The sequence below is a fragment of the Sturnira hondurensis genome, unplaced genomic scaffold, assembly GCF_014824575.4.
Source record: "Sturnira hondurensis isolate 20B ecotype Veracruz unplaced genomic scaffold, ASM1482457v3 Scaffold0013381, whole genome shotgun sequence".
Lineage (NCBI taxonomy): Eukaryota > Metazoa > Chordata > Mammalia > Chiroptera > Phyllostomidae > Sturnira > Sturnira hondurensis.
The window spans coordinates 2,538,162-2,564,738 of NW_028086012.1; the positions used below are offsets into that span (position 1 = coordinate 2,538,162).

General features: G+C 49.8%; 1 protein-coding gene across 4 annotated transcripts; it reads right to left on the reverse strand.

The window, feature by feature from the left end:
- Nucleotides 1-376: 376 nt before the first annotated feature.
- AZIN2 (antizyme inhibitor 2) lies at nucleotides 377-24,625 on the reverse strand. Of its 4 annotated transcripts, XM_037061515.1 has the most exons (10): nucleotides 24,505-24,625; nucleotides 23,604-23,791; nucleotides 21,932-22,105; nucleotides 14,469-14,641; nucleotides 13,391-13,525; nucleotides 12,514-12,679; nucleotides 10,522-10,684; nucleotides 9,125-9,237; nucleotides 2,776-2,990; nucleotides 377-727 (listed from the first exon to the last, which is right to left on the reverse strand). In XM_037061515.1, the coding sequence occupies exons 2-10, from the start codon at nucleotides 23,706-23,708 to the stop codon at nucleotides 589-591; spliced, it is 1,383 nt and encodes a 460-aa protein (XP_036917410.1). In that variant the 5' UTR covers nucleotides 23,709-23,791; nucleotides 24,505-24,625; the 3' UTR covers nucleotides 377-588. The 4 variants fall into 4 exon arrangements, with proteins under 4 accessions (XP_036917410.1, XP_036917411.1, XP_036917413.1 ...); XM_037061516.1 differs by lacking the exon at nucleotides 21,932-22,105; XM_037061518.1 differs by lacking the exon at nucleotides 24,505-24,625 and having other exon boundaries at nucleotides 23,584-23,673.
- Nucleotides 24,626-26,577: the final 1,952 nt, after the last annotated feature.

Genomic DNA, 26,577 nt, shown 5'->3' on the forward strand with positions numbered 1-26,577 from the left:
AGCCCCAGGGCTGAAGAGAAGCAATTCTGACCCCACCTCAGCCCCTGACAGCCCAGCCTTCCTCATGCTGCCAGGCACAGAGGCCTGTGAGGAGAAGAGAGATGAGTCCGAGAAGCCGGTGCCAGCAGGAGATACCCACATTGCAGCCATGTCAGAACGGAGGCACTGGCCAGGGATCCTCAGTGCAGGATGGGAAATCTCACTGCTGGCCTAGCCCAGGCTAAATTGAATTTCCAGATTCCACTGGAGTATTAAAAAACCTAAATATTTATTTGTTTCGTATTTACAAAAGTGGGAAAGAAACCAAGGGAGACCCCAAGAACACCCCTCACCTGGCTGACCAGGCCCTTTGCGCTGCAGAGGAGGCGGACACAGCTGGAAGGAACAGGATTTATGTTGCATACTTGAACTACAGCGAGTGTGAGACTGGTCCTATGTACAGGGCAGAAACACTGCAGGTGGACTGTAGGGGGCAGCAGAGCACGCACCAGAGTCCCGGCCCGAAGGTGCCCTGCTTGCCACCTTCCCCACCTCTCCCAGAGACATCTTTGTGGCCCTGCTGGAGTTCTCCCAGGGGAACGGGCCCTCTCACATGATGCTCGCCGGGGTGAAGACAGGGGCCACGCACAAGGTGTCTGTGATCTCCCAGCCGCAGGACAGAGGCTTGCACACGCCCTCAGCATCCCCGTCCTGTTCTGCAGGCAGCAGCTGCTCTCGCAGTGCTTCCCTGTGGGCGAGAGATGGGCACCAGAGGCCACCATCGTGGGACCCACAGGCTGGGACTTCTGATGACCCTGCACTGGAAGACCTGGCCCCATCAGGTATAGGGGTCACACCTGGGCCTCGGAGCCCAGCCTCAGGCAGGGGCAGACCTACTGACCCCTCTTTCCCAACCCTTCTAGTCCAGCCCCCCAATAATGAAAGGAACCTGTGTTTACTGAGCACGTACTGTGTGCCAGGCACTTTACTTACGCTATCTAATTCCATCCTCCCCCAAACCTGTAAGGGCAGCATTATCATCCCCATTTTACTGACGAGGAGGAAGTTGAGACAGAGAGACCTGCCCAAGGTAGTAGAACTAGGATTCTACCCAACTCTCTCCCACGTTCTTTATACTCTAAGCTTGAAACTTAAAAAAAAAAATCACCTCCTTCCCCATTCAAAAAATTCCACAAACTCTCCTCCTCCCCACCCATGTTGATACAAACTTTCTCCTCCTACCCACCCATGTTGATACATAGCTCCACCATCTGATCAGCCACAAGCTGGGAGTCTTGTCCCCACACCCAGATGATCCCTGCGGAGCCCAGCTCCTGAACATCCTCACGTGTGCACTCCTCTCTCCATTCCCGCTGCCACCACCATCTCTAGCCGGGAACACACAGCCTCCCTGATCTGCTCCTGCCTCCTGCAGACATTTCTGGTCCTGCCTGCTCTTGAGTTGCCAGCAGCTTCCCTCCACTCAAGCCCCATGCGATCTGGCCCGGTGGCCCCTCCAACCACTCCCATACTCACCTCCTGGGTGCCACCACAGCACTGCCTTTCACGCGTGCACGCGCCCCAGGCCTGTGCACACAGTAGTGCCTCCGTCTGCATCATCACCCCTCACTAACTCCTCCTCAGTCTTCAGGTCCCAGCTTTAGCCACTGAATGAACCTCAGGGAAGACTTTGCTGAATCCCATAGCACAATGTACTTCTCCTTGGTAACAACAGGGTTCAATACCTGCTTCTGTGACATTCCTTCACTACAGCAGGGCAGGGAGTTCGTGCCTGGGCCCCCAGTGGTAATGCTGGCAGAGGGAGCACTTACTCCGTGGAGAGGGCAGGTGCCACTGCCCTCCGCAGCCATCCCCCCAGCCCCAGAAGGGGGATGTGGGGCTCCTCACTGCCCACCACCTGTGTGACCTCAACCAAGTGACCTGTTTGTGATAACACTGATGCCACAGAGTTTTGTGTGGTTAGAAGGAAATAATGATCAATCCTGATAGAATTGTTTAACAAACTCAGCTTCCTCCCATCTCCTTCACCTTCTTGCCTCACTAGATCCCAGCACTGGCCTGGTGAGGCAAGCAGGGCCAGCGTTAGACTCATTTTCTGGGTGGGAAGACGGAGGCTGAGCGAACACACATCTTCCCAGGGTCACAGAGCAACCACTTGACTGGGCAGCTCCATGCGCACTCACCCTGAATCCACATGGTAGCTAGAGCGGCCTCTCTAAGATCCAAGTCAGACCATGCCCCTCCCCTGCTTCAAGCCAGTCCATGCTTCCCTCTCGCTGCTGAAAGTCCTGCATCAGTCTCCAAGGCCCTTCTCAGACCCAGCCCTGCCCCTTCCCCAGCCTCGACCACCTCACATAGTTTCAAGAAGGCAGAATGCTCGCTCCTTGTTCCCTCTTCCTGGAACCCCCTTCTGCCTCCTGCTGCCCAACTCCCCCTCATCTCCCAGGCTTTACTTCCTCGGGGATGTGGACCTGGGCCCCAGGGAAGAATCTAAGCTTCTACAGCCTGTCCTCGCCACCCAGCACAGAATTATCAGGAGTCCTGCCTGTTTCTCTGAGTCTCTCACTGGCTTTGAGTCCCTCGAGAGAAGTTCAGCCTCATTCGTGGCCACAGTCCAGTGCCAAGCACAGGCCTCTCTTGGAATCAGCAGCCAAGAGCTACTTTCAAGCTGGATGTCACAGAAGCAGGGTCTCAAATCTCAGGTTTTCCTCATAGCTTCTGTCCAGCCTGCTCCTGCTCCTCCCCTCACTCCATGTCCCAGCAGGGCCCCCTTACCAGGCCACCCGGGACATGGCATAGGTGATGCGGCAGGTCTGGGACCCTCCAAAGAGGGAGCCCATGCCCACGGTGTAGGCGCCCATGTTCTCAAAGACCAGCCAGTCCCCTACATGTAGTTGCGGCAGCCACAGGCCCTCAGCTACACAGTCAGAGCCGTCAAGCGCTGGGCCCCACAGGCTGCTGCTGTGCAGAGGCAGCTCTGTGGATGGTTTCTGCAAGAGAAGGGTGACCACATTCACTCTCCTGGGCATACTGTTCACAGCTTATCAATCCCACCCTCCCAGGCCTCCCACGGCTCCCACAGCCAATAGGATAAGGACTGGATGGGCCTCTTAACCTAGCATTTAAGGCCCTCCCACTTCTCTGCTGTTGTGGCCTCTTAGCCTCTGAAGCTGCAATGCCTCTTAAATCCAGGCTCCAACACTTACTAGCTGTGTGACCTTCAGCAAGATTCTTCATCCCTCTGTGCCTCAGTTTGCTCATTTGTAAAATGGGAATGATAATGGTATCGCCTCATAGGTCAGTGGACAGATATATCAGCATACATAAAGCATTTAGATCAGTGTCTGACACACTGTAAGGACCAGCAAGATAGCGCTATCATTGTTGCTACCTCCTCTCTGCTTCAGTCTTTCCTGGCAAATCTGCCACTTTCCAGACCCTGGGTGTGTCCGCACCTCTGCAGCCTTTCCCGTTCCTCAAATCCAGCTTCTCCCCTGGGCCCCACCCTGGGGCATCCTGTTCCGTGAAGGCCTCCCAGTACCCCTCATTCTGTACCAGGCCTGGTCACAAGAGCCGGAAGTACCCATGTGAGTAAGACCCATCATGTGAGTGAGACCCAGCCTCCCTTGGGCCCTCAGTCTGGCGAGGAACACCTCCAATGGTTACAGAGCCTGGCAGAGGTCACAGAGGGCCCTGTGAGGTGAACATAATTATTCCCATTTCAGGGAAACAGAGGCTCTGAGAGGTTAAGTGACTTGCCCAAGGACACAACTACCAGTTACATTAAATTTTCATATTTTTCTTAAGTTAATTCCAAATCTAGAAAAGAAATGTGGTACCACAGACCATTTGTGGACAAGCAGGATGGCCATGCAATTCGTCTCAGTGTGGGGGACCCTGCCGGGCAGGTCCCAGAGGAGGAGTCATGACTGAAAGATGGACTTGAGGGAGTCCTGACCGTGCCCTTCAAGGCCCTCATTCCACTTGCCACTGCACTCACTGTTCTAGTCACTCTGGTTGCTCTGGACTCCCCAAGTGAGCCTGCCCCCCCCCAACCCCAGCCTTCCCCTTGCTATTCCCCAAGGCCCCAAACCTGCCAACCCCCAATTTCCCTTTGGAGCAGCAGTTCTCAACATTTTTGGCACCAGGGACCAGTTTTGGTTTCGTGGAAGACAATTTTTCCCCTGTTGGTGAGGGGTGGGGGACGTGGCCGGGGGGCGTGGGCGGCAGGGAGGCAGAGTTTAGGTGGGAATGCAAGCAGCGTCCACGGGTGGGGAGGACGGAGGTTGGGGACCCCTGCTTGAGATCTGAGTTAACTCGGCCTCATGGAAGCCTTTCCTAAAACTCTGTGCACCCCAAGCTTTGCCTCCATAGCATTAACCCCAATTTATAATTAGGCATTTGTGAAACGTGTCTGCTCAGCTTGCAGACTACAGATTCCATGAGCCCAGGGATCCTGACAGTCTCGTTCCCCCATCCTCTCCATGCCCTGCGGACTGGCATACAGCACGGGCTTTTTGAATAATACCTTTTAGATGAATGAATGGGAAATGTGTGAGTGAAAAAAAAAGACAGAGCAAGAAAAAGAAAAAAGACATGAACAGAAGCCATCCAAAGAGCCCAGAAGGAAGCAATGGAGGAGACGAACAGAGGAAGATGGAAAGGCATTTCAATACCTTAGCCAGCAGCAGGGATGGGTAAAACTGAGAAAGAAAAGCCATAGGTTCCATAAGCAAGTTTCACATACTTGCCAGAAAATTAATAAGCCTTTAGTCTCATTAATTTAAAAAAATGTACATCTTATTAACATTAAGAATGAGACCCTGCCCAGCATGGCTCGGTTGGTTCAGCATCATCCTACAAATCTAAAGGTCACTGGTTCGATTCCCAGTCACTGCACATGCCTGGGTTGCAGGCATGGTCCCAGGTTGGGTCCCGTGAGAGAGGCAACCAATTGATGTTTCTCTTCCTCTCTTTCTCCCTCCCCTCCCCTCTCCCTAAAAATATTTTTTTAAAAAGGATGAGAGTTATCCTATATTCATTCATTCACTCAACAAATACTTATTGAGCAACTACTATGTGCCAGGCTCTGATTTGGAGTCAGGAATGCAGTGGTGAACACACACACACACACACAAAGTTTCCATGCTCAGGAAGCTCACATGCTAGAAAAGGAGACAAACATATAGCCTTGTTCATATAACTTAATATTCTTGTTTATAAACTTTCTGCTAATAAGTAAAATTAATCTCAGTTTCTCTGAATTCTTTCCCTTAGCTCTAATCAGTAAAAAAAATGTTAAGCTAGCTTTTAAAGATAGCATTGGGGACTGGGAGGAATGCTACATAAATGTACCAACAAAAATCCTTGAAAAAAGAGATTTCAAGGGCTCTTCTACAGTAAAGTGAAAAAAACAAAAACAACTTTGAGTTATGTTAGAGTTCTCTCACTTCTTACTAGTGGCATAATTTTTTTTTAAATAAGTGGGGAAAAGATTTTACAACTTTACAAGAAATAATGCAAAGCTACCCTCTTGCTATTTAAAGCTTTTTTTTTGGTTTACAGTTGTGAGAACACGAAAGACAAAGTGGCAAAAAGCTTGAAAGTCTCCGCTCCCTTCATAAGTCTGAAAACTGAATGGAAATGGACAAACATCTGTAAAAATACAAGACACCTAGTCTCCTCCTGAGAGGGCAGGGGGTTCCTGGTTTACAAACCATGCCCACCACTACTTCACACTTCCTCTGGAATCCTTTTGCAGTTCCCCTTTTACAGATGAGACAAGTCAGAGAGAGGGAGGGACCCGTCTGAGTTCTGGAGGGAGTTAGGAAGAGAACACTGAGTCATCCCAGACACGGGGCCTGCTAGCGGCACCCCACTGGCTGCCAATATCTGAGTGAATCCACAGAAGAAACAAGGTCAAACATTTGAAATGGCCCATGGCCCTGATGTCATTTCCCAACTTTTAAAGAATAAGTTGATTCTTATTCCTGTACTATATAAAGCGTACTAAAATATTTAGAATGGAAAAATGAGATGAACAAGGGCAGCACACAAAACGGAAAGAAAACAGCAAGCAACTAGTAAGTCTGAAGTTTGCTTTTTCTCTAGAGCACCCTGTACTGAGGCAGCTTTGGGCACGTTTCTTTCCTGCTTGGCTGACAGGTGGAGAATTCCTCCAGGAACTTCTTAGCACTTAACACTTAACTAAACGCCCCAGGACCCTCTATCGGCTGAAATTCTTTGGCTGCCAAATAAATGCTGGTGGGTAGATACAGAGAGAACGTTGTGGGATTTCCTTGCTTGTTCTAAAACAGTGCAAGAGAATTAGATGGACTTTTAAAAAAGCTTGTATTTTACGTGACTGAGGACTGGTTGATCTCAGGTCACTTCTAGCTCCAGTGACTGTGGTGGTTGTTGTTGTTTTTATAAAATCCCTCAACAGAGTTCTCTGCAAGCTCTTCTACTTCTTACAGTTAAAGCGCTCTGAGCAGCACCTGCCACTCCACTGACACTGCCCGGCGCAGCCGGCCACGGCAACCAGTGAGAAGTGCAACCCACTTCCCCCTTGACTTCGGTACCGTTTGACAGGGCCAACTTTGCCCTCTGGAACTGCCGTCTCTGCGGCTTCTGCAGTGATGTCTTGCTTCTCAGTCTTTGCTGCTTCCTCCTCTTCTCTTCCCAAGGAGTCGTTCACGGACTCCTCCACACTAATTCCCTCGCTGAGAAGACCGTCTACATGCTACGGCTTTAAATACCATCTCTAATGAAGACAGAGTTGTGTCTCCAACTTATCTCTCCGAAGCCCTAGAGTTCTCAAATTGCATGTTTGCTATTTTAATTTGGGTATCTCAAAAAACATCTCCATCTCAAAAAAAAAAGAACGAAATCTATAGTCAAAATCTCACTTGTGAACATAGAGGCAAAAGCCCAAAATGAATCCCTGACCAAATCCACACTCGGATTCCTCACGTGGAAGGCGGGGACAATAGGAACAAGTCAATCACTGGCTTCATTATAATGTGGAAAAGAAAGACTCAAAATTCAAATGTAATTTTCTCTGTACATATTAACATGGCATTCATTGGCCGGTAGCATCTATTCTTGATTAAAACTACACATAATACAAAATCCCACAATGAAAAGTATTTAAAAGAAGGAGATAATTACTGCTAACTTAATGGAGATACACTAGAATAGCCTCATTTCAGAACCAGAGGCAACCTTAATAAATAAAGTTCGACTCCCTCATTTTTCAGATGAAGAAACAAGAGAAACCAGGCTCAGAGAGATTAAGTAACTTGCCTAATGTTATTCAGCTAATATATAGCAGAGCCAGGACTCGAACCCATGTCTTCTGACTCCAAGACTGAGGCTTTCTGTCATCATTCCTATTTTATATATCATGAGACATTCTGGCAATTGCTATTAGGGGAAAAGAAACAAAGAGGGTATAATGTGCAGAAAATGAAGAGATACAATGTCAAATTGCAGAACACGTCTGCCCCTTTGGAAGGTTCAGAGGGGAGAGGCGTGGTCAGAGGAAACCGATGTGCACCCACACGTGTGCTAGAGTCTCAGCTCAAACCACAGTCAACATCTCCACTTGCAACAGCGATGAAAGCACTAAGTTATCAAGTCCTTGGATGTTCTTGGGCCACAATAATACTTATTCAAAGGAAATAAAACTTTAATGGGAAAAATAAAATACAAGACCTCTACCTCTCCTAGCTGGAAAGACTTAATAAAATAAAAAGGAGAATTCTTTCCAAGTTAATAAATAGATGAAATAAACTACTACTAATTAAAATCCCCGAGATATTTATTCTAAATGTTAGAAACAGTGTGATAAGAGAAAAATGGGACTATCAAAGAATATTAATAAGAAGTGACAGATTCAGGTTTTTGTTAAATATTTAATCCATACAAAAGAACATTAGTATCATGGGTAAGATATAGGAAATAATAATAAAATGAATATTGATGTACTCACTACCCAGCTGAAGAAATAGAAAATTTCCGGTATCTCTGAAACCCCGTGTGGCCCACCCAGTGAACATGCCCCTTCCCTGACCCCTCCAGAGGTCGCCAGTATCCTGAATTTTGTTTTCATCGTTCTCTTGCTCTACTTTGTTTTCCAAGAGTATAGCCAACCTTGAACAATACAGTGTAACTATATAATGAGGGCCCATCCAGTTTGGGTGCCTGGAGGAGGGAGAGGGGCTCCCTCTACCTGCCACGGATGAGGGGCGGGAAGTAAGTGCTACAAAGAGGAGCTAATGTTTGGACCTTGAAACACCAGACAGACCCGAGAGGAAAGGGAAAACACGCACACGTATTGAAAGCTCGCAGGGGTCTAGGTGCTGGTTAGGCACTTCAGTGTGCTTCCGGAAGAGGGACCACACAAAGTCCCAGAGATGTCAAAATACAAGGAAAACCCGCCAAAGAGGAACTGTTTCCTTTACTTTTAGGAATTTCCCTCAGAGCAAGAATCAGAGACGGATGTCAAGATGCACTCACAGTGCTCACCAACGAAACTAACGGCCAACCACCGCAGCTGGATCAGTGATACTACTGCGGTCACAGGAGCGGGCTGTTGGAGGTCAGTGGACCTCGGGGAGAGAACCACACCCACATTAAGTGAGGAAGAGCAGGTTACAAAACAATATGAGCCCAACCTTATGGGGAAAAAAGCAAAACACATTTTTTAAAGACTGAAAAAGAAATCTTAATGTTCAAGAACTCTGTATGGACTGGGATTATGGGTGATAACCTTTGTCCTTGCCCTTGCCTATTTTCTACAGTGAATATGCTTTACTCTTCAACAATTAGATAGCAGCCCTGGACGATGTGGCTCGGTTGGTTGGAGCGTCGTTCCATTAACCAAAAGGTCTCGGGTTGAACTTCCGGTTGGGGCACAGGCCTAGGCTGTGGGTTCGGTCCCCTGTGGGGGCGTGTGTACAAGAGGCAACCAATGGATGTTCCTCTCTCACACGGATGCTTCTCTCCCTCTTTCTCACCCTCCCTTCCTCTCTCTCTAAAATCAATAAGCATGTCCTTGGGTAAGGCTTAGTAATAAATAAATAAATATTAGACTATAGCACAACAAGCCCCGGTGGCTCACCTTTGGCAGGGTGGGGGTGGGGCAGGTGTTCTCAAACAGCACTGAGTTGAAGAGCCCATAGATGCCCTCATCCAGGTGGTACATGATGGTCTTGGGGACAGAACCAGTCTCATCTGCAGGAAGGGAGGGGCCCGTGACAGGGCAAGCAGCAAGATGAAGGGGTGAGAGGGGGGAGCTGGCGCAGTGGTGGGCTCCAAGGGGACAATGGGCTACTGAAATGAAAGGGTTGCCTCTGCGCCCTCCTGTGACTGGAGGGTCACTGCCTTCTTGGAAACGCTCACGCTTGTAGCCAAGCAACCCTGCTCAAGACACACGCCTCGCCTGCAACTGAGCCTCTTAAGGCCCAGCAAAGGCAGAAGAGCAGTCCACCCAAACTCAGAGGTTAAGCCACAGGCTCAGAGGCACAACACCGGGACAGAGCATGAATGAGAAGCCAGGTCTGCTGCTGGGACTAGAGAGGCCAATTCCCCAGATCCATAAAGGAGGCCGGAAGAATGCCATTCACCCAATCGCACACACGCAGACATTCTACCTTAAGCCCAACACCCCTCCACACAGATTCTCTTGTGGGACTGCCGAGAGGACTGATCTAGCCAGAAGGGCAGGGAAGAGTGATGATTTTAGCAGTGTAGGCACAGACACCTGAGTGTCTTCAAGTTCAGACCAGCCTGAACTTGAATCCTAGCACTGCCCCTCATCAGCTGTGTGACCTTGGATGAGTAACTCAACCTCTCCATGCCCACATCTGTCATCTGTAAAGTGGGCTTAGACAAACACGTTGTCATTCGTGATTTTCACTATGTCATGGGACACAGTGGGTTGAGCACAAGGCGGTGCACAGGAGAGGAGACAAACATGGGATCAAATGCAGGCTTTGCTTCCTACCAGCTTTTAAGCAATTCACTTGTATTTGCTTTGGTTCTCAGTTTCCTCATCCGTATAACACAGTTAATAAAGTATCTATTCTGCCCTAGCTGGTGTAGCTCAGTGGATTGAGCACAGGCCTGCGAACCAGATGATCGCGGTTCAATTCCCAGTCAGGGCACATGCCTGGGTTGCAGGCCAGTTCCCAGCAGGGGACTCAGAAGAAGCAACCATACATTGATATTTCTCTCCTTCCCTCCCCCTCTAAAGATAAATAAAGTATTAAAAATAAATAAATAAAGTATCTATTCTACCTAATGTTGTTTTTATTTTAATCTTCATAAAATATGAGCATGCAGAGGGAAAAAAAGATGTTAAATAAGTGTCTCGGGGATGCGGCAACTTGACTGTAAGTTTCCGTAAAGCAAGGACGCAGTTTCTAGATTCCCTACTCCCTAAAGCCAGACCCTGCTCGGCCAGCCAGTCTCTACCTTCAGGGAAGAATGGGGCTCTGCTGCCCACCTGGCACCTACCTTCCCTGCCGGGCTGCTCTAGGAGAACCTCCTTCTTGGCGACGATGCTGACTGCCAAGGTAAAGGCCGAGCTCACGTAGTAACGACCCAGCTGGGCCAGGATATCCACACCACAGCCCTCCGGGAAGTACAGGTCCAAGGCTGAGTTGATCACAGAAGCGATCTGGTGGTAGGAGGATGGGGGTGGACAATGACATGTTTGGAGTGTGGGGTTTATGTTGAAGACCTGCTGCAGCTCCAGCCCTATTTTTTCAGAGCTGCTTCAACTTCAGAAAGAAGGACTTGGCAGCTAGGCACTAAGGCCCCCGCTGGTAACCAGGGACAGTTGGCCAAGGAGGTGGGTGGGAGGCAGAGTGGGGTCAGGCCCCTCACCCTTCTCAATGCCCCCCAGTGAGAAGAGGCACTCTCAAAATAACTCTTGGTGCTAAGATCCCAGAAGCCCTGGTATGGATTTTTCTTTCATAAAAAACTAATCTGTTAAGTGACATATTTTTTACAGAAAACACCGACAAGAAAAAAGAAAATCAAACCACCCCTAATTTCAGCATGGCTGGACCTTGAGGGTATTATGCTAAGTGAAATAAATCAGAGAAAGACAAATACCGTATGGTTTCACTTAGATGTGGAATCTAAAGAACAAAATAAACGAATGAACAAACTTGAAACAGACTCATCAACACAGAAAACAGACGGATGGTCGCCACAGGGGAAGGGGTTGGGGGAAAGAGGGGAAGGGATGCAGAAGGACAGATGGGCCATTACAAACAGTCACAGGGATGGGAAGTACAGCACAGGGACTATGGTCAAGGATACTGTAGTAACATATTGTAAAGTATAATCATGTACTTTATACTACTCTGAAACGAATACAAAATAATATGAATGTAAACTGTAATTGAAAAAAAAACTTTGAAGTTTTTTTCAAAAAAAAGAATCACTCCTTCCCTGGCTGCTGTGGCTCAGCTGGCTGGAGCATTGTCCTGTAAACAGGAAGGTGGAGTAGAGGTTCAATTCCCAGCGGGGGGCACATGCCTAGGTTGCGCATTTGGTTCCAGGCAGAGCATGTGCGGAAGGCAACTAATGGATGTTTCTCTCCCTCTCTCTCTCCCTCCCTTCCCATCTCTCTAAAATCAGTAAGCATGTCCGTGGATGAGAAGGGAAAAAAATCACTCCTCATCCTATTATCCAGATAAACCTAATCTTTGTGAACTTTTTGGAGAAGCTCCTTTAACTCTTTTTTTTATGCAAACACTGCTTTTTATGGTAAACAAGCTAGAGCTATACACATATGTTTTTTATAACCTGTTTTACTTAAGAGACTGTGAATGGCCTTTACATATAAGTAAATGTCTCCACCATAAGAATGTTTCATAGTTTAACCAGTCCCCGAGAGTTAGATGGACCAAGGAAGTGCAGTGGAATTCTGTGACAAGGCTGCAATGCTCATCTGTGAGGCTAATTCTTTGTGTCTATAGTGAATCATTTTCTCAGGGAGAGGACTTTGATGTAGGTATTCCAAGATGAAGCTCTTATTACTAAGGAGAAGCGTCCTCTAGTGGTTGGAGTGGAGATTGCGATGACACATTTTTCTGGATTCATCTCATAGATGAGGGACATGGACAGGTTTGCTTTCCTTTTCCTGCCTTCCCATTTGATTTCTTATCAGCCCAGACCTCAGAGAGCTTTATGACTTATGCAAATATGGCCTGGTTGAGCCTCAAATATGTGCGTGAGCTGGAGTCAGGCAGAGCTACATGTGCAGCCAGCTCTACCGTGGACTCAGGAAGTGACATAACACCTACAAGCCTCGTTTGCTCAGCAGTAACGCAAGGTTAATAATAAGATCCAGGCAAAGCACCAAGCACAGCACTTAGCACCTAGGACTCGTGCAGAGTGGCTTTCTATCTTCATTATAACCCTCCAGGACCCCAACTCCGCCCCCACCCCCCACCCCCACAGAGCTCAACACGGTGCTTCCAGCCCCAGGGTTACCTCTTCGAATCTCACTTTGGACCCCTCCACTCCAGGAAAGCCACCACCAAGGTCCAGGATATGCATCCTGTGGCCCAGCTGGGCACCCATTTCAAACACAACTCGGGCGTCTGCGATGGACTGAACATAAGCCTGAGGGTCAGGACAGCCACTGCCGAGGTGAAAGCTGGGAAAGGAGGAAAAGCCTCGGCTTACAAGCAGGCCCTCAGGTGCCACCACCTCAGCCCCAGCCAGGAAAGGCACACTGGACTCGGTGTCCATGTGGCAGATGTGATGACTAAGGGCCTAACAGGTTGAATGGGTTGCCGTGGGCCATGTGGCAAGTGACGAGTGGGCATTCTGCCACTAAGGTGGGGCCTTCTGGGATGAGGGCCAGGACCCCAGAGCCAACCAGATCTGGATGGGGTCCCCTCCATCAGCAGGGTGGCCTGCCTGGGCTTCAGTTTCCCCATCTGTAAAGTGGGGAGAAGACCCCACAAGGCTGTGAGAGAATGTATATGGAACGTTTAGCACAGGGCCTGGAATGTCCTAAGTACAGATAAATGAAAAGCTATGTTGTTAGGGCATTGCCACTATTTATTCCACGTCCCTCCAAGGAGAGAAGCAGAGCAAAGGTGTGGTCTATGGGCTGGTAAAACTCTTGCAAAGCCAGGTCCCTCCTGGGATCTCCTGGGACACCTAGGGACTGTGGGGTTGGGGCAGCAGAACTCACCAAACCTTTCCAGAGAGAGGAAACTCTCACATGGCAGAATTCCATGCCCAGGGGCAAGCCCTCCCTGGAGGACCTTGGGGAGTGCTCATACAGAGTTGGTTAACTCCCAGAAAAGAGGCAATAGGCCTGGTGTGGGTGGAGAGGGTGGGGCTTCCAGACACTCACCTCACACCTACCACTTCCACGTGGCTCTCCTTAGCATTTTGAAGCAGGTGTCTGCAGGATTTTAGCAACGCTCCAAACTTGAGGCTGAGGTGGCTCAGGGAGTGGGAGTCATCGGTGGCAATGCACAGAATCATTCTGGGGAGACATGCAGCGTACCTCCGCCAGGTAGACCCCGCCTCCCCCACCCCAACCACTTCTCTGAGTCAAGGGATGTGAAGCCCAGCAGTTCAGAGCCGCCCAACCCCACGAGTCCCGGGCCCCTTTCTCTCCCTACACAGCCCGTCAGCCTCTGAGCCCTGTCCCATCCAGTCCGTAAACGTCCCTGGGCCCTTCCTGCAGTCCCTGCCCTGGTCAGACCTCATCTGTTCTCCCTGGCAGCTCCACTTCCTCTAAACCAGCCACTACACCAGCTAGGCTTTCCCAGCTTTCTTTGTAAGAGGAGAACTATTTTATTTTTCAAACACAATCTTATCTAGATCCCCAAGATCATGTGTAACAGACAAAATGGAAGCTGCTGTGGGTGAAGCAGAGTGCCCACCACCTGGCCTCCTCTTTGCCCCCAGGTCCCTCCCTGGCATCCCCAGGGTGCCAAGTGACAGTGTGAGAGCCTCGGCCTGAGCAAAACGCCCAGCCCTGACCCCTTGCAAGGCCCGTTTGCATCAGGTCCCTGGCCCATGACCAGCGTCATTCACTGTCCCCGTCACCTCTCACCCCTCGCCCATGGTGTCTTCCAGTCTCCCCAGATTTCTGCTTATCCCACAGACGCCCCATGCTATGTCAACCTCCATGCATTTGCTTATGCAGCTCTCTCTGACACACTGTTTGTGCCCTCCCCAAACTGGGTTCACTACTCAAGGCCCACCTCCAACGCAAGCTCTTTCACGAAGCTTTCCCAACCACCCCCTCCAGTTCTCTCAGCCATGCCTTTGACAGAGTCAGGCCCTGGCATCCTGGGTCCAGTCCAAGGGTGCTTGCCCCAACCTCCTGTGACCCTGGCTGGGTCCAGGGCAGGGTCCCTGGCTCCAGCTCCACCCCTCCCACCCTCTCCGCCTCCCCACACGAGTGGCTCTCAGCTTACTTGGCAGTGGGGTGGCTCTTCACCACCTTTGCCAGCTCCATCTCATTGTCGAAGCTCAGCAGCCGGACCCTGTGCTTGGCAGCATACTTGATCTGTGCAATTTGCTTACAGGGATGGGCGTAGATGATCTTACTGGCAGGGACGCCAATACGCTGGACCAGCTCCATCTCTGTCTGTGGGGTCCCAAAGGTGCAGGTGAGGAGGCAGCAGGGCCTGCTGGGCCCGCAGAAGCCAAGGAAACACAGATGAGAGGCAAAGTCATAGCAAGGCACGCAGAGGTCCATAAGAAGTGGGCCTCACTGTTAAACAACCGGCAGACATGCGAAAGTCGCATGCCCAGCTGCGCAGGCAAGGCACCGCGCGGGCCCAGGGCGTCCGTTCACGGACATGTGGTAGGTTTGTGTACTTAGTGCAGCCTCCTGACAATATAGCACCCCCTTCTCACAAAATCGGTATATTTATTGTAACAATTGAGTGTCTTGAGGAAGGGGTACATTTTCTTTAAAAAAAATTTTAATGGCTTTAGAGAGAAAGGCATTGATTTATTGTTCCACTTCTTTAGTCATTCACGTGGTTGATTCTGCTATGTGCCCTGACCAGTGATCTAACCTGCAACCTTGCCATATAGGGGTGATACTCTAACCCACTGAGCTACCCAGCCAGGGCAGGGTGCATTTTCTAATTCACGTGAAGGCGTTATAAGGACTCATGGTGGCCCTAACTACAGACTTCTGATACATTTTCCTGGCAGATGTAAATGCTTAGAGGATATTGGTTGACATGTTAGAAAGTTCACAAGGCCAGGAGTCTTTTTGACACAGGCCTGCTGCCTGCACGGCGCTGTGCTGGGGACTCCCGTGAGCTCCGCCCCCACGGGGCTGCCTCCCCCTCACCCCTGCGGAACACCGCTCCACCTGATGGCTGCGTGACCACACAGACAATGGTGATTACAATGACAGCCACCATGGTCATGGAGCGCCTACCACGAGCAGGCACCCAGTGAGACACCTCCTACATCCGGTGTCGGCAAACTCTTTCTACACAGGACCAGAGAGTAAATAGTTGAGGCTTTGTAGGCCACACAGTTTCTGTCACAACTACTCCGCTGCCACTGTAGCACCCAACTAGCCACAGACACTGTAAAGTGAATGAGCCACATGGAGATCCAATAAAACGTTACAAAACCAGCAACGGGCTGGATTTGGCTCGCCATCCGGTTTGCCGACTCCTACTGTGCATTCACTCTTTTATGCGCTCCTTACGATAACCCCACCAAATGGGTATTCGCTCCGTTCTACAGAGCAGGAAGCCGAGGCTCAGAGAGGCCCTGCAGCAAGTAGGTGGCAGAACCAGCTCTCAGACTCAGGCCTGACTCTCCGTGACTGAGGGAAGGAGGTCAGTTTAGAAGCGGGAGAGGAGGCACAGGGCCATTTCTAGCCACCCCGAGTTTGTAATAAGACTCTCATTTTAATTAGTAACTTTTCAGCACAAGGTATTTATGTGCATTATCTCTGGTGATGCCCATAACTGTCCTATGAAATATTTACTGGCCACATTTTACAGAGGACAGAGAGGTCCCCCTGCCTGTGGCAACACAGTTAGTGGGCAGGTCACAAAGGTCCAGCTGCAGAGCTAGAGTAGCCGCCCTGAGTCTGGGTGGCTACGAAGCGGTTTCCCTCCCTGCTTCACCATGTGAGGCGAGAAGCAGTGCTAGCACCTTGGGGGCCTGAGGTTTAGCTTTGCTTATAAATATTTAAATAATAATCATTGCAATCATGGAGACATGCAAGTCAAAACCACAATGAGATTGCACACGTGTCAGAATGGCTATCACTGAAAAGAAACACCAGGCACGGGCAAGGCTGTGGCAAAACCAGAACCCTCACACACTGTTGGTGGGAATGTAAATTGGTGTGGCCGCTATGGAAAACGGTACGGAGATTTCCCAACAAAATTAAAAACAGAACTGCCACATGACCCAGGAGTCCCTCTTCTGGATGTTTATCAGAAGAAACCAAAAACACTAATTCAAAAAGATATATACACCTCTGTGTTCACTGCAGCATATTTGCAATAGCTGAAATATGGAAGCAACCTAGGGGTCCATCGGTAGATGAATGGATGCAAAAGATGCGGCATACAGATACAGTGGAATATCATACAGCCATCAAAAAGAATGAACTCTTGCCATTTGTGACACAATGGATGGACCTAGAGCATTTTATGCTAAATAAAATTATTCTGACAGAGAAAGACAAATACCTTATCATTTCACTTATATGTGGAATCTAAAAAACAAAATAAACAAACAAAACAAAATACAAACAGCTTCACAAATACGGAGAACAAACTGATAGTTACCAGAGAGAAAGGGAGTAGAGGAAGGGGAAAAAAAGGAATAAGAGATACAATTTCCAGTTATATAACACATTAGTATGGGAATGTAGCGTACAGCACAGAGAATACAGTCAACAACACCGTAACTCTCTCTGGTGACTGCTGGGTGGTGGCGATCACTGAGTGAGGCACACTGATGTCTAATCACAGTATGGTAGACCTGAACCAGCATAATATTTCCATCCTGCCAGTGATGGAAACAGTTTCAAGGGTTTCAGGAAGGGAAATGACATGCTCAGGTCTGCATTTCAAATGCAATCTAAATGCATATTAGTGCGGCCTCGACTGGCATGACTCAGTCAGTTGGGCGTCACCCTGCAAAGCAAAATGTCACTGGTTTGATTCCCGATCCGGACACATGCCTGGGTTGCTGCACATGCCTGTGCAGTCCCTGGAGTGCACAAGAGGAGTGCACAAGAGGAGTGCACAAGAGGAGTGCACAAGGAGTGCACAAGAGGAGTGCACAAGGAGTGCACAAGAGGCAGCTGATTGATGTTTCTGTCTCACATCAATGTTTCACTCCTTCTCTTTCTCCCTCCCTTTCCCTCCCTCTGAAAATAAATAAATAAAATGTAAACATAACCTTAAATGCATGTCACTCTGGCTACCCAGAAGGGTCTGAGGGCACTGTGGGGAGACCGTCACAGTCACTGCGGCAGAGATAACAGAGTCTGCACTAGGAAGGCAAGGCTGGTGAGACTGGTGGTGGGCTACGTGTGGGGAAGCAGGGTGAGGACGACTCAGTGGACTCCATGCATAGCAGACCAAGGGTGGCTTCTCGAAGGAAGGATCATGAGTGTATTTGAAAACACTGGATGCCAGGCATCCTGTTACATTATCCAGCCAGCAGCTGGTTATGTAGGTCTGGGGAGTAGAACCAAAACATGGGAGGCGGCGGCATACGAACGGCATTTAAAGCCACGGGAAGAGACGAAACTCCCCAAGCAGAGGGGGAGTTTACAAGAGAAGGGAACCTGAGCCAGAATCTACAGGGGCGCTCCCATTGACAGAGCAGCGGATGATGAGGGAAAGCTGGCTCCTGGGACCTGCCCAGAAGTGAGAGGAGAGAGAATTCCTCCAGAAGAGGCAGAACAGGGCAGAGATTCCAGCGCCATTTCTGCCCAAGCAAAGCCTGTCCTACAACCGGAGTCTGTATGGAAGGTGGGGTCTCCACTATCGGAGGCACCAGTGAGGGTGGGGCAGGGCCAGAGCCGCATGCGAATTCATCTGACACACGTCAGAGGTCTTTAAAAACAGGAACATCTGTTATTGTTGAGTGTGTTTTATTTTTACTTTTATTTATTTTTAGAGAGGAGAAGGGAGGGAGAAAGAGAGGAAGAGAAACACCAATGTGTGGTTGCCTCTCACATGGCCCCCACTGGGGACCTGGCCTGCAACCCAGGCATGTGCGCTGACTGGGAATCAAACCTGCAACCCTCTGGTTCGCAGGCCTGCACTCAATCCACTGAGCTATACCAGCCAGGCTTGAGTGTGTTTTTAAGAGACTACATGGTTAATGGGGGAGTTGCTACTCAGCGGGCACCAGGTCTCAGTTCTGTAAGATGAGTAAGTTCTAGAGATCTGCCGTCCGACATTGTGCCTACAGTTAGCCACACAGGACTTTAAAAAAAGAGAGAAAAAGCCCCTGTGTTAAATATCGTTGAGGCCAAACAATAAGAGGATCGAGGAGCATCCCCAGCAAGGTCAAAAGCACCAACACAGCTCGCCAACACCTGCTGAATGGCAGGCTACCACTGAACAGCGGATGCCACGCGACCACCTCTTCTCTTTTATTACAAAATCACAAGATATGTTTTCTATAAGTCATATTTGCAAGTATTTTTTAAATACGAACATACCCACCAAACTCAAATTCATGGTGGCAATCATCTCCAGAGACACAAAGCTGATATCCTACTTGTGTGTGTGTGTGTGTGAATGAATAAACACATATATTAATTGAGTGGTTCAAAATGAAGATTTAAGCCCTGGCTGGTGTAGCTCAGTGCACTGAGTGGGGGCCTGCAAACCAGAGGATCGCCTTCGATTCCCAGTCAGGGCACATGCCTGGGTTGTGGGCCCGTTCCCTGCAGGCCAACTCCCAGCAGGGGACACACGAAAGGCAACCATACATTGATGTTTCTCTCCCTCTCCTTCCCCTCTAAAGATAAATAAATAAATAAATAAAATCTTTAAAAAATGAAGATTTAAAATAAAGTGTTCGCTGAATCCAGATCACTGGGGACGTCTGTAAGAGGAGGTACCTTGGAGGAGTGAGAGTGGAGGCCAGGAAGCAATGGTGTAAGGAGTGGGTGCTAAGGGAGAGTGACAAGTGAGTGCAGACACGCGAGTGCAGACAACTCATTTTGGCTATGAAGAAAGAGCAAGGGATCAGGGTGGGGGACAATCGTGCGTTCAGGAAAGGCTTTTGAAGATGAAAGCACACTAGGGGAGACAGCAGGAGAGGGCAAGCAATGTGGTCAGGGGAGATTACATGAGGTCTTTGGGAAGGTGGGTAGACCAGAGCTTTGTGCAAGGTGTGGTCTGTGCCCTTGACCCCCAGGCCCTCTAACACCAATCGGTAGACCCAGCCCCAGCTCATTGCCAAGCCCTCCATCACTGTGCTAAGCACAGCCACCAGCTATGGCTGACCAGAAGAGGGCAGCCTTGGACTTCCAAGAAAACCTGGGTGTCCCATAGCCACCTCTTAGCAAATGCACCTAGAGGTCTGCGTGATCCCACCCATCAGGAGGGGTACTTGGCCTCTCCCAGGCCTCGTGGCTAGCATCTGTCACCAGCCTCATCCCAGCTCAGCCCTCCCCTCTCTGGGATCCTGGAAAAGACAGCCGCTCTAGCATCAGAGGCCATTGCCATATACCAGCAGCCACTTCCCAGAGAGTCACTCAGCCTCTGCTTTCTTTATACATTTAATGTGTCCTCAGAGGACTGTTGTCAGAGCATGGTAATAGTAATTACCTCACGGGGTTGTTTCGAGAATAAGATGAGGTCATGCACAGAAAATGCCCGGCAAAGCCCCTGGCACAACAGAAGCACTGAGCAAATGGTAGATGCTTTTAAAGCCCCCACTGACTTCAAGGCCTTTCTAAGCCCAACACACCCTTTGGAGGCAGACCCTGAGGCTGGCGGGCCAAGAGCACCCCCTCTGGGTTTCCAGAAACAGATGGCTTGAGTAAGTGGGGTTCGGTCCTGTTCTTCACCCCTAGACCAAGGGGCCGGGAAATGGATCTCCTTCTTTGCCCAGAGCAGAGGCCCGGTGTGGGCAGGGCAGAGTCCTGGCTCTGCTCCTGGTTGGCCCCCAGTTTGCTCAACTGTAAAATGGCAATCTCTCTCCCCATGCCCCTCACACACGCACAACTGGGTGTGCAAAGCAAGAGCTAATGCAATGGGGCTTTGCAGGTGATGAGAGCAAGAGACTCATCTATCAGTAGCAGCATTTCCGTTAGTCCCTGAAAAAGGTTAAGCTGCTCCTTCCCATGGTCCCACCCTGGTGCACACCTGTCTGCCACTGGAATCCCACCAGCCCTGTCGTCCTGGCCAGGCTGGCTCTTTTCCTTCCCCCCCAGGACGCCCATCTAAAGCCCTCCTCACAACACCCAGCCACATTGCTGCCTTTAAGAGGGGTTTTAAAGGATTTAAAAAGGATTCCCCTCAAAAATAATCATTACTAACCATTACAAAAAATAACAGTAATGAAAATAACACAAACCAGTGCCCACCAGGTACCTCAGGGCCTTTGCACATGCTGTTCCCTCTGCCTAGAATGCTCTTCCCCTCGTTAGACACACAGTGTGATCTTTTGCTTCTTCCTTCAGGTCCGTATTCAAATTTCAGCAAAGTCTTCCTTAGCCAAACTATCTAAAAGTGCTATCTTCTCTCCAAACATTCCCTACTTCCCTTTCCCACTTTAATTTTCACCATTTAAAATACTATACACTTTCTTTAAAAAATATGTGTTTATTGGTTAGAGAGAAAGGGAAAGAAAAACATCGATGCGAGAGAGAAACATCGATTGGTCACCTTCTGTGCTTCCTGACTGGACTGAACCTACCATCTAGGCATACACCCTGACCAGGAATTGAATCTGCAACCTCCACAACCTTGTGGTGCATAGGACGATGCTCCCACCGACTGAGCCACACCAGCCAAGGCCATACTATGCATTTTCATTGTTTAACTTATTCAACTTATTTCAGAAAGGAAGCTCCAGGAAGAAAGGGCTTTTTGCTGTTTTGTGCACTTGCTAAATCCCCATCTACAACAGTACTTGGCACCACAGTAGCTTCTAAATAAGTGCCCGCTGAGCTAACAAATATATCCAAAGCTGGACTCTAAGGAAGCTTTATAGCTAAAAGGGCTTTTTCCAAGTAAGAACAGAATTAGGATAAGCTAGTGTGATGATGAAAAATAGGTGAGCTAAGCTTTCAACTAAAGGACAGCAGAGTCTGTCTTACTCTGTGGCCAGCTCTGCCTATCACAGTGACCAGCACATCACAGGAGCTCAACGAATAAAGAATGACAGTAAATAAGTAAAGTAAATCTAAATTGAGCAGGAAAGAACTGAGACAACAGCATTAATAACATTAGAAAGGTGATAGAATTGGCAATGAATAACAAAAGTCTTAAAGGATTGGTTAAGAAAATGTAGTCACCTATTATTAAGATTATACAAGAAAATAAAACCAACAGCAGGAGAGTGTTTTTGTTTTTAGCTAAAAGCCCTGTGTATAGTGCCATGGATAGCTCTATGATGAGAAGTTTGAAAGCCTCTATTTAAAAAGATAACCCCAAAATAAAAGTAAAAAATGACCCCGTGACCCCAGGACACACATGGTTCTGATTTGCAACTTCAAGGCTGGCAAATGCCATGCTGCTTTCTCCCTCCCTCATTCCTTAAACCCTCTTCCAAGCCAATGGCCCTTCCAGAGGTCAGAGGCCAACTGCAGGTCACTCCTGAGTCCCCAGGGCCCACCCATAGCAGCCCAGCAGCCATATGTGTGCTGAGCAGGCAGCAAGGGTCAATGTGCTCTGTGGGGGCAGCGGCTCACCTTGTTGGCACAGCTGAAGCCCAGCCCCAGCTCAGCCAGGACCTTCAGCACGCCTGCGCTGCTGTTGCACTTGACAGTGTAAAAGGGCCGGACTCTAGGCAGGCACTTCAGAAAGCGGAAGTGCTTCCTCACTACCGCACCCAGGTCAGCCACGAAGAAGGCAGTGACCTCTCCCTGCACAACAAGATGGGGGAATGTAAGACCCTATGCAGCTCCCTCCTTCTGCATGCCATCCCTGATCCTCGCAAAGTATCTGCCCCAAGCTTGGCTGTGGCCACAAAGCACTTTGCTCTCAATTCTCTGGGGCTTCCCAAGGCTACAGGACAGAAGGCAAACTCCCCAGCCTGGCATTTAAGGATCAGTAATCCAGCCCTTGTCCCCTCCCCCCCCTTCGCTGCAGCTCAAACTCCAGCTTCAGGCTGGCATCTTTATTGTCCCACCTCCAAGCCTCTGTTCCCAGCATGTCCTCCACCGAGAACACCCTTCCCCAACTTGTGTCTGGCAAATTCCTAGTCTACCTTCAGGTTTCATCTCCAACATCACCTCCCCCAGACAAAGAAGGCAACTCTGCTTTTAAGGCTCCCACTGCATTTTGCTCTTGTTCCCAAAGTATCAGAACTGTGCATGCATCTGTCTTCTCAAGAAAAAGATCAATTCCTTGAAGGCCAAAGCTGTGGCCTACAGCCCACTGCTTTTCATGTATCAGTGCCCAGTGAAGCCTTGAGGTAGTCCCGCTGCCACTGCAACCCATGCCCGTGGACAAGGGGTCCTAACGGGTTTGCTGAGCACGGAACATGGATGAGGCTATGGGTGAGTCCACATATCTGAAACCTTCCCTGGGACTAGTTTTCCTTTATGCAACACTTTTTTTTTTTTTTTTTTTACTGATGCCCACTTGGTTTTGGATGTTATGCTAGGGGGCAGAAAGGACTACATGGGAGTTTTTATGCAATGCCGGGGGGGGGGGGCGGCCATGGAGAAAGAAAATACAAAAGCTGCCCGGGCAATCAGGAAAAGGGGATACTTATAAGTAATAAGGAATGAGTAGCAATAGGTAAGAGGGAGGAAGGTCAGGAGAAGGGTGTTCTAAGCAAAGGGGTGACAGGTAATAGAGCTCATGGCATCTTTGAGACTGTGACGTACACAGGGGGAGAAGCTGGAAATGAGGCTAGGAAGGCGGAGGGGTTCTGATTTAACCCTGTAAGCAATTGGGACCCAGGAAAAGAATTCTAATTTTGAGCAGGGCTGTGATCAAGTTGGGGTGGGGATGAGGCAGGGAGGAGGTTGGGGGGCCTTTTGAGAGATGAGGCGGGACTACACAGAGAGGTTCTGGAGGAGCACACTACAGGGTATTTAAGGAGGCTGAAGTCATAGAGCTTGGTGATGCCTCGATTGGGGGGAGGGGTGTGAGGAGGGGGAGAAGAAGGGGCTGCCAGGTTTCTGACCTGGATCTAAGGCTAGGTAGATGATAGCGGTGTTCTCATCAAGGCAGGGAACAGGAGGGGCAGGTTTGGGAGCCAGGACCAGCAACTGGGGATAAGTGAACCTGTCTCTTGAAAATAGCAAGGCCCGAATACCAAATAAGTGAAAGAGTAAGAGGAGGAGCCCATCGGAGGAGGCAGCTGGGCCTGCATAGGGAACAGGGGACCCACCCCCACTCGCAGCCCCTCACCGTGGTGGCCTGTGAGGCCCCCAGAGTGAGTTCCTCCAGCAGGTCTCGGGTGCTGAAGCCCTCCTCCACCATCACAAAGTCCGTTTCACTCAGGTAGCCAGCCATGCCGAGGAGAGGCCGATGGGCGGGATGGAGTCGCCGCTGCCGCACTGCCGCTGCCGCCGCCGCCTTAGAAAGTATGCAACACACTGCCAGGGGGAGAGTGAGGAGGCTGCTGGGCGGCAGTGGATGGGGGAGGGGGACCCGCCTCCGCTGATCCCCTCGCTTCCCCCAGCCCGGCTGCCCAGTTGTGCCACACTGAGCCGCAGAGCACCCCTAGCACAAGTCTGAGGAACTGAGGTTCACTGGGATAGGATTCCACCGGAAATCCTGGACTGGGACAAGGCATTATACGCCTAGATGTGACTGACTCTCAGAGCCTCAGTTTCCCCATCTCTAAATTGATTAGTTGTTTTGAAGATCCTTTCCAATTCTGAAATTCGGATTTTAGTAAAAAAAAGAAAAGAAAGAGCAAAGGATCAGGGAAGCCCAGAACCACGGGTGACCAAGTTTCCAGCGTGCCCCTAGTTCTGACCACGCCCACCTATAGAGGCCTCCGGTGTCTCCCCCGAGGATTCTCCACCCCAGAGCGGGAGCTTAAGTTCGGGTCCACTCTCTGCTGAGTGACCCTGGGTACACCCCACCCCCTCTCAGAGCCTCAGTTTCACCGTTCGTAAACGAGGGCTGGCTGATCCAGGAGTGCTAGGATTCTAAGCGTGCATGGGGGCGCCAGGCGGTCTCCAGGGCAAGAACCGAAAGTTGAGGTTCTGTCCGGGTGAGCCCTCCGGAAAGCAGGGCCAAGGTCCCGCTCTTCCTTCACACTCATACACACACACACACACACACACACACACACCCTTACCAAGCCCCGTCCTCCTTCGCGGGGGCCAGAGCCAGGCGCGCTGCTAGGGGGGATCGCCGGTGACCTCGAAACTTGTGCAACACCCCGAGAAGGAGTGGCAGTTGAGGAGCCGAGGCCCCTGCTGAAAAGAGGCAAGAGGGGCCAGGGGCACATCAGCACCGGAGCAGAGGGCTCCCGCATCCCGAGGCTCTGAGAGCCACTCCCACACTCGCCTTAAAACGCATTTACACGGCTTTTTCCCATAGATCTTCCCAGCAAGTGAATTGGATCCACCGCGCCTCCGCTAGCTCGCTCCCCCGGGATCCGACCCCGCGGCCAGCACCTGCCCGCTCAGCAGCCACCGACTCCAAGCCCCGCCTTCCTCCCACCGCCCACTTATATAAACCCCGCCCAGACTCCGCCCGTGACGCTCAGGCCCCGCCTCCGGTAGCCCCGGCAACTGGGTGCTGCCACCCCATTGGTCAATTCTGACAAAAAGCATTCAACTCTGCCAGCCGGCTCCGCAAACCTGATCCTTAGTTCCCCAGGCGAGTCCAAGGCTGCCCACGCCTGGAAATCGGAACTGCAGAGTCGCCACCTCAGCATCCCGGCTTCTACGCGGTGAGACGCTTAGAGCCTGGATTTGGAATCTTAAAGAGTGGGCAGGAAGCCAGGAGATTAACTATTTGCCGTTTCTGTGACCCTCCTTTCCTGTGTTGCTCCTCCCTCGAAGTCCAGGTCAAAAGTTACCTTGTATTAATTTCCTAATAAAATTCTTTTCACTTAATTGCCTCTTCCAACATCTTCTCTGATTCCTCCAGCTCAAACCCAGCCGAAATGTCTTCAGAGAGCCTTCTTGTTATTTTCCCAGCTCCAGGCAATCCCTCCCTTCATTCCATCCTCTGGCAAACTCCTATCACCTATCAAATGAAATGTGTCTAACTTCCCTATTCAAAGCATTTCTTCTCTTCTCTGCCTGAAAAACTCCTGCTCATCCGTCTAAGTCCTGTGTGTCACCTCCCCCTGGTGGATAGTCCACCAGGGGAAGGACTATCCTAGTCTGGTGGAGCAATGGAACTCAAAGCATATCTATGCCATGCCGACTCCTCGCTCCTTCAGCTCTGGTTACCCACAAGGTGAGGTTCCTGATGTTGTTTTACACTCCTTGTTTAGTTGCACCGCTCAGCGAGTTTGTGAGCTCCCAAGAGCAGGAACTGGGTGCCTGGCATACACAAGAGTGCAGAAGAAGATTCAATACCTGGGTTACTCAAAGGCTCATTTAAAAGTTCATCTGGAACAGTAATTATATGAGAACAACTAAGACATTCTGAAAAAAAGAAAGAGGACTTTCTCTACCAGATAGCAAGAGATTTTTTAAAGCTATAATCTTTGAAACAGCATAGTGGTGGTGCAGGAAGAGACTGTGGTAGAACAGAACAGTCTAGAATAGTTTTTTTTTTTTAAGATTTATTTATTTTAGGGAGAGGGGGATAGGTGGGAGAAAGAGAGAAACATCAGTGTGAGAAAGAAGCATCCTGACCTGGCTGGTGTAGCTCAGTAGATTGAGCACTGGCCTGCGAACCAAACAACGGTGATTCGATTCCCAGTCAGGGCACATGCCTGGGTTGCAGGCCAGTTCCCAGCAGGGGACTCACGAGAGGCGACCATACATTGATATTTCTCTGCCTCTCTCCTTCCCTTCCCCTCTAAAAATCTTTTTAAAAAAGAAAGAAAGAAAGAAACATTGGTCAGTTGCCTCTCACACACCATCAACCTGAGACCTGGACCTCAATCCAGGCATATGCCCTGACTGGGAATTGGACCAGTGACCTTTTGATTTGAAGAATGGTGCCAAACTCACTGAGCCACATCAGGGCTAGAATATTCTTGTGCATATTGGAGAATGTGGTACATAATGAAGGCAGCACTTCAAATCAGTAGGGCGAAAAGGCTTTCGGTCTAACATACTTGTTCATGTCCCTGGTCAGGCTGCAGGCTTCTTGAAAGGCAGAGGCACTTCTAGTCCTGCCTCAGTATCCGCCTAGGGCACCCTGCACAACCTAATCAGATCATGTAGAGCAGTGACCATGGAGT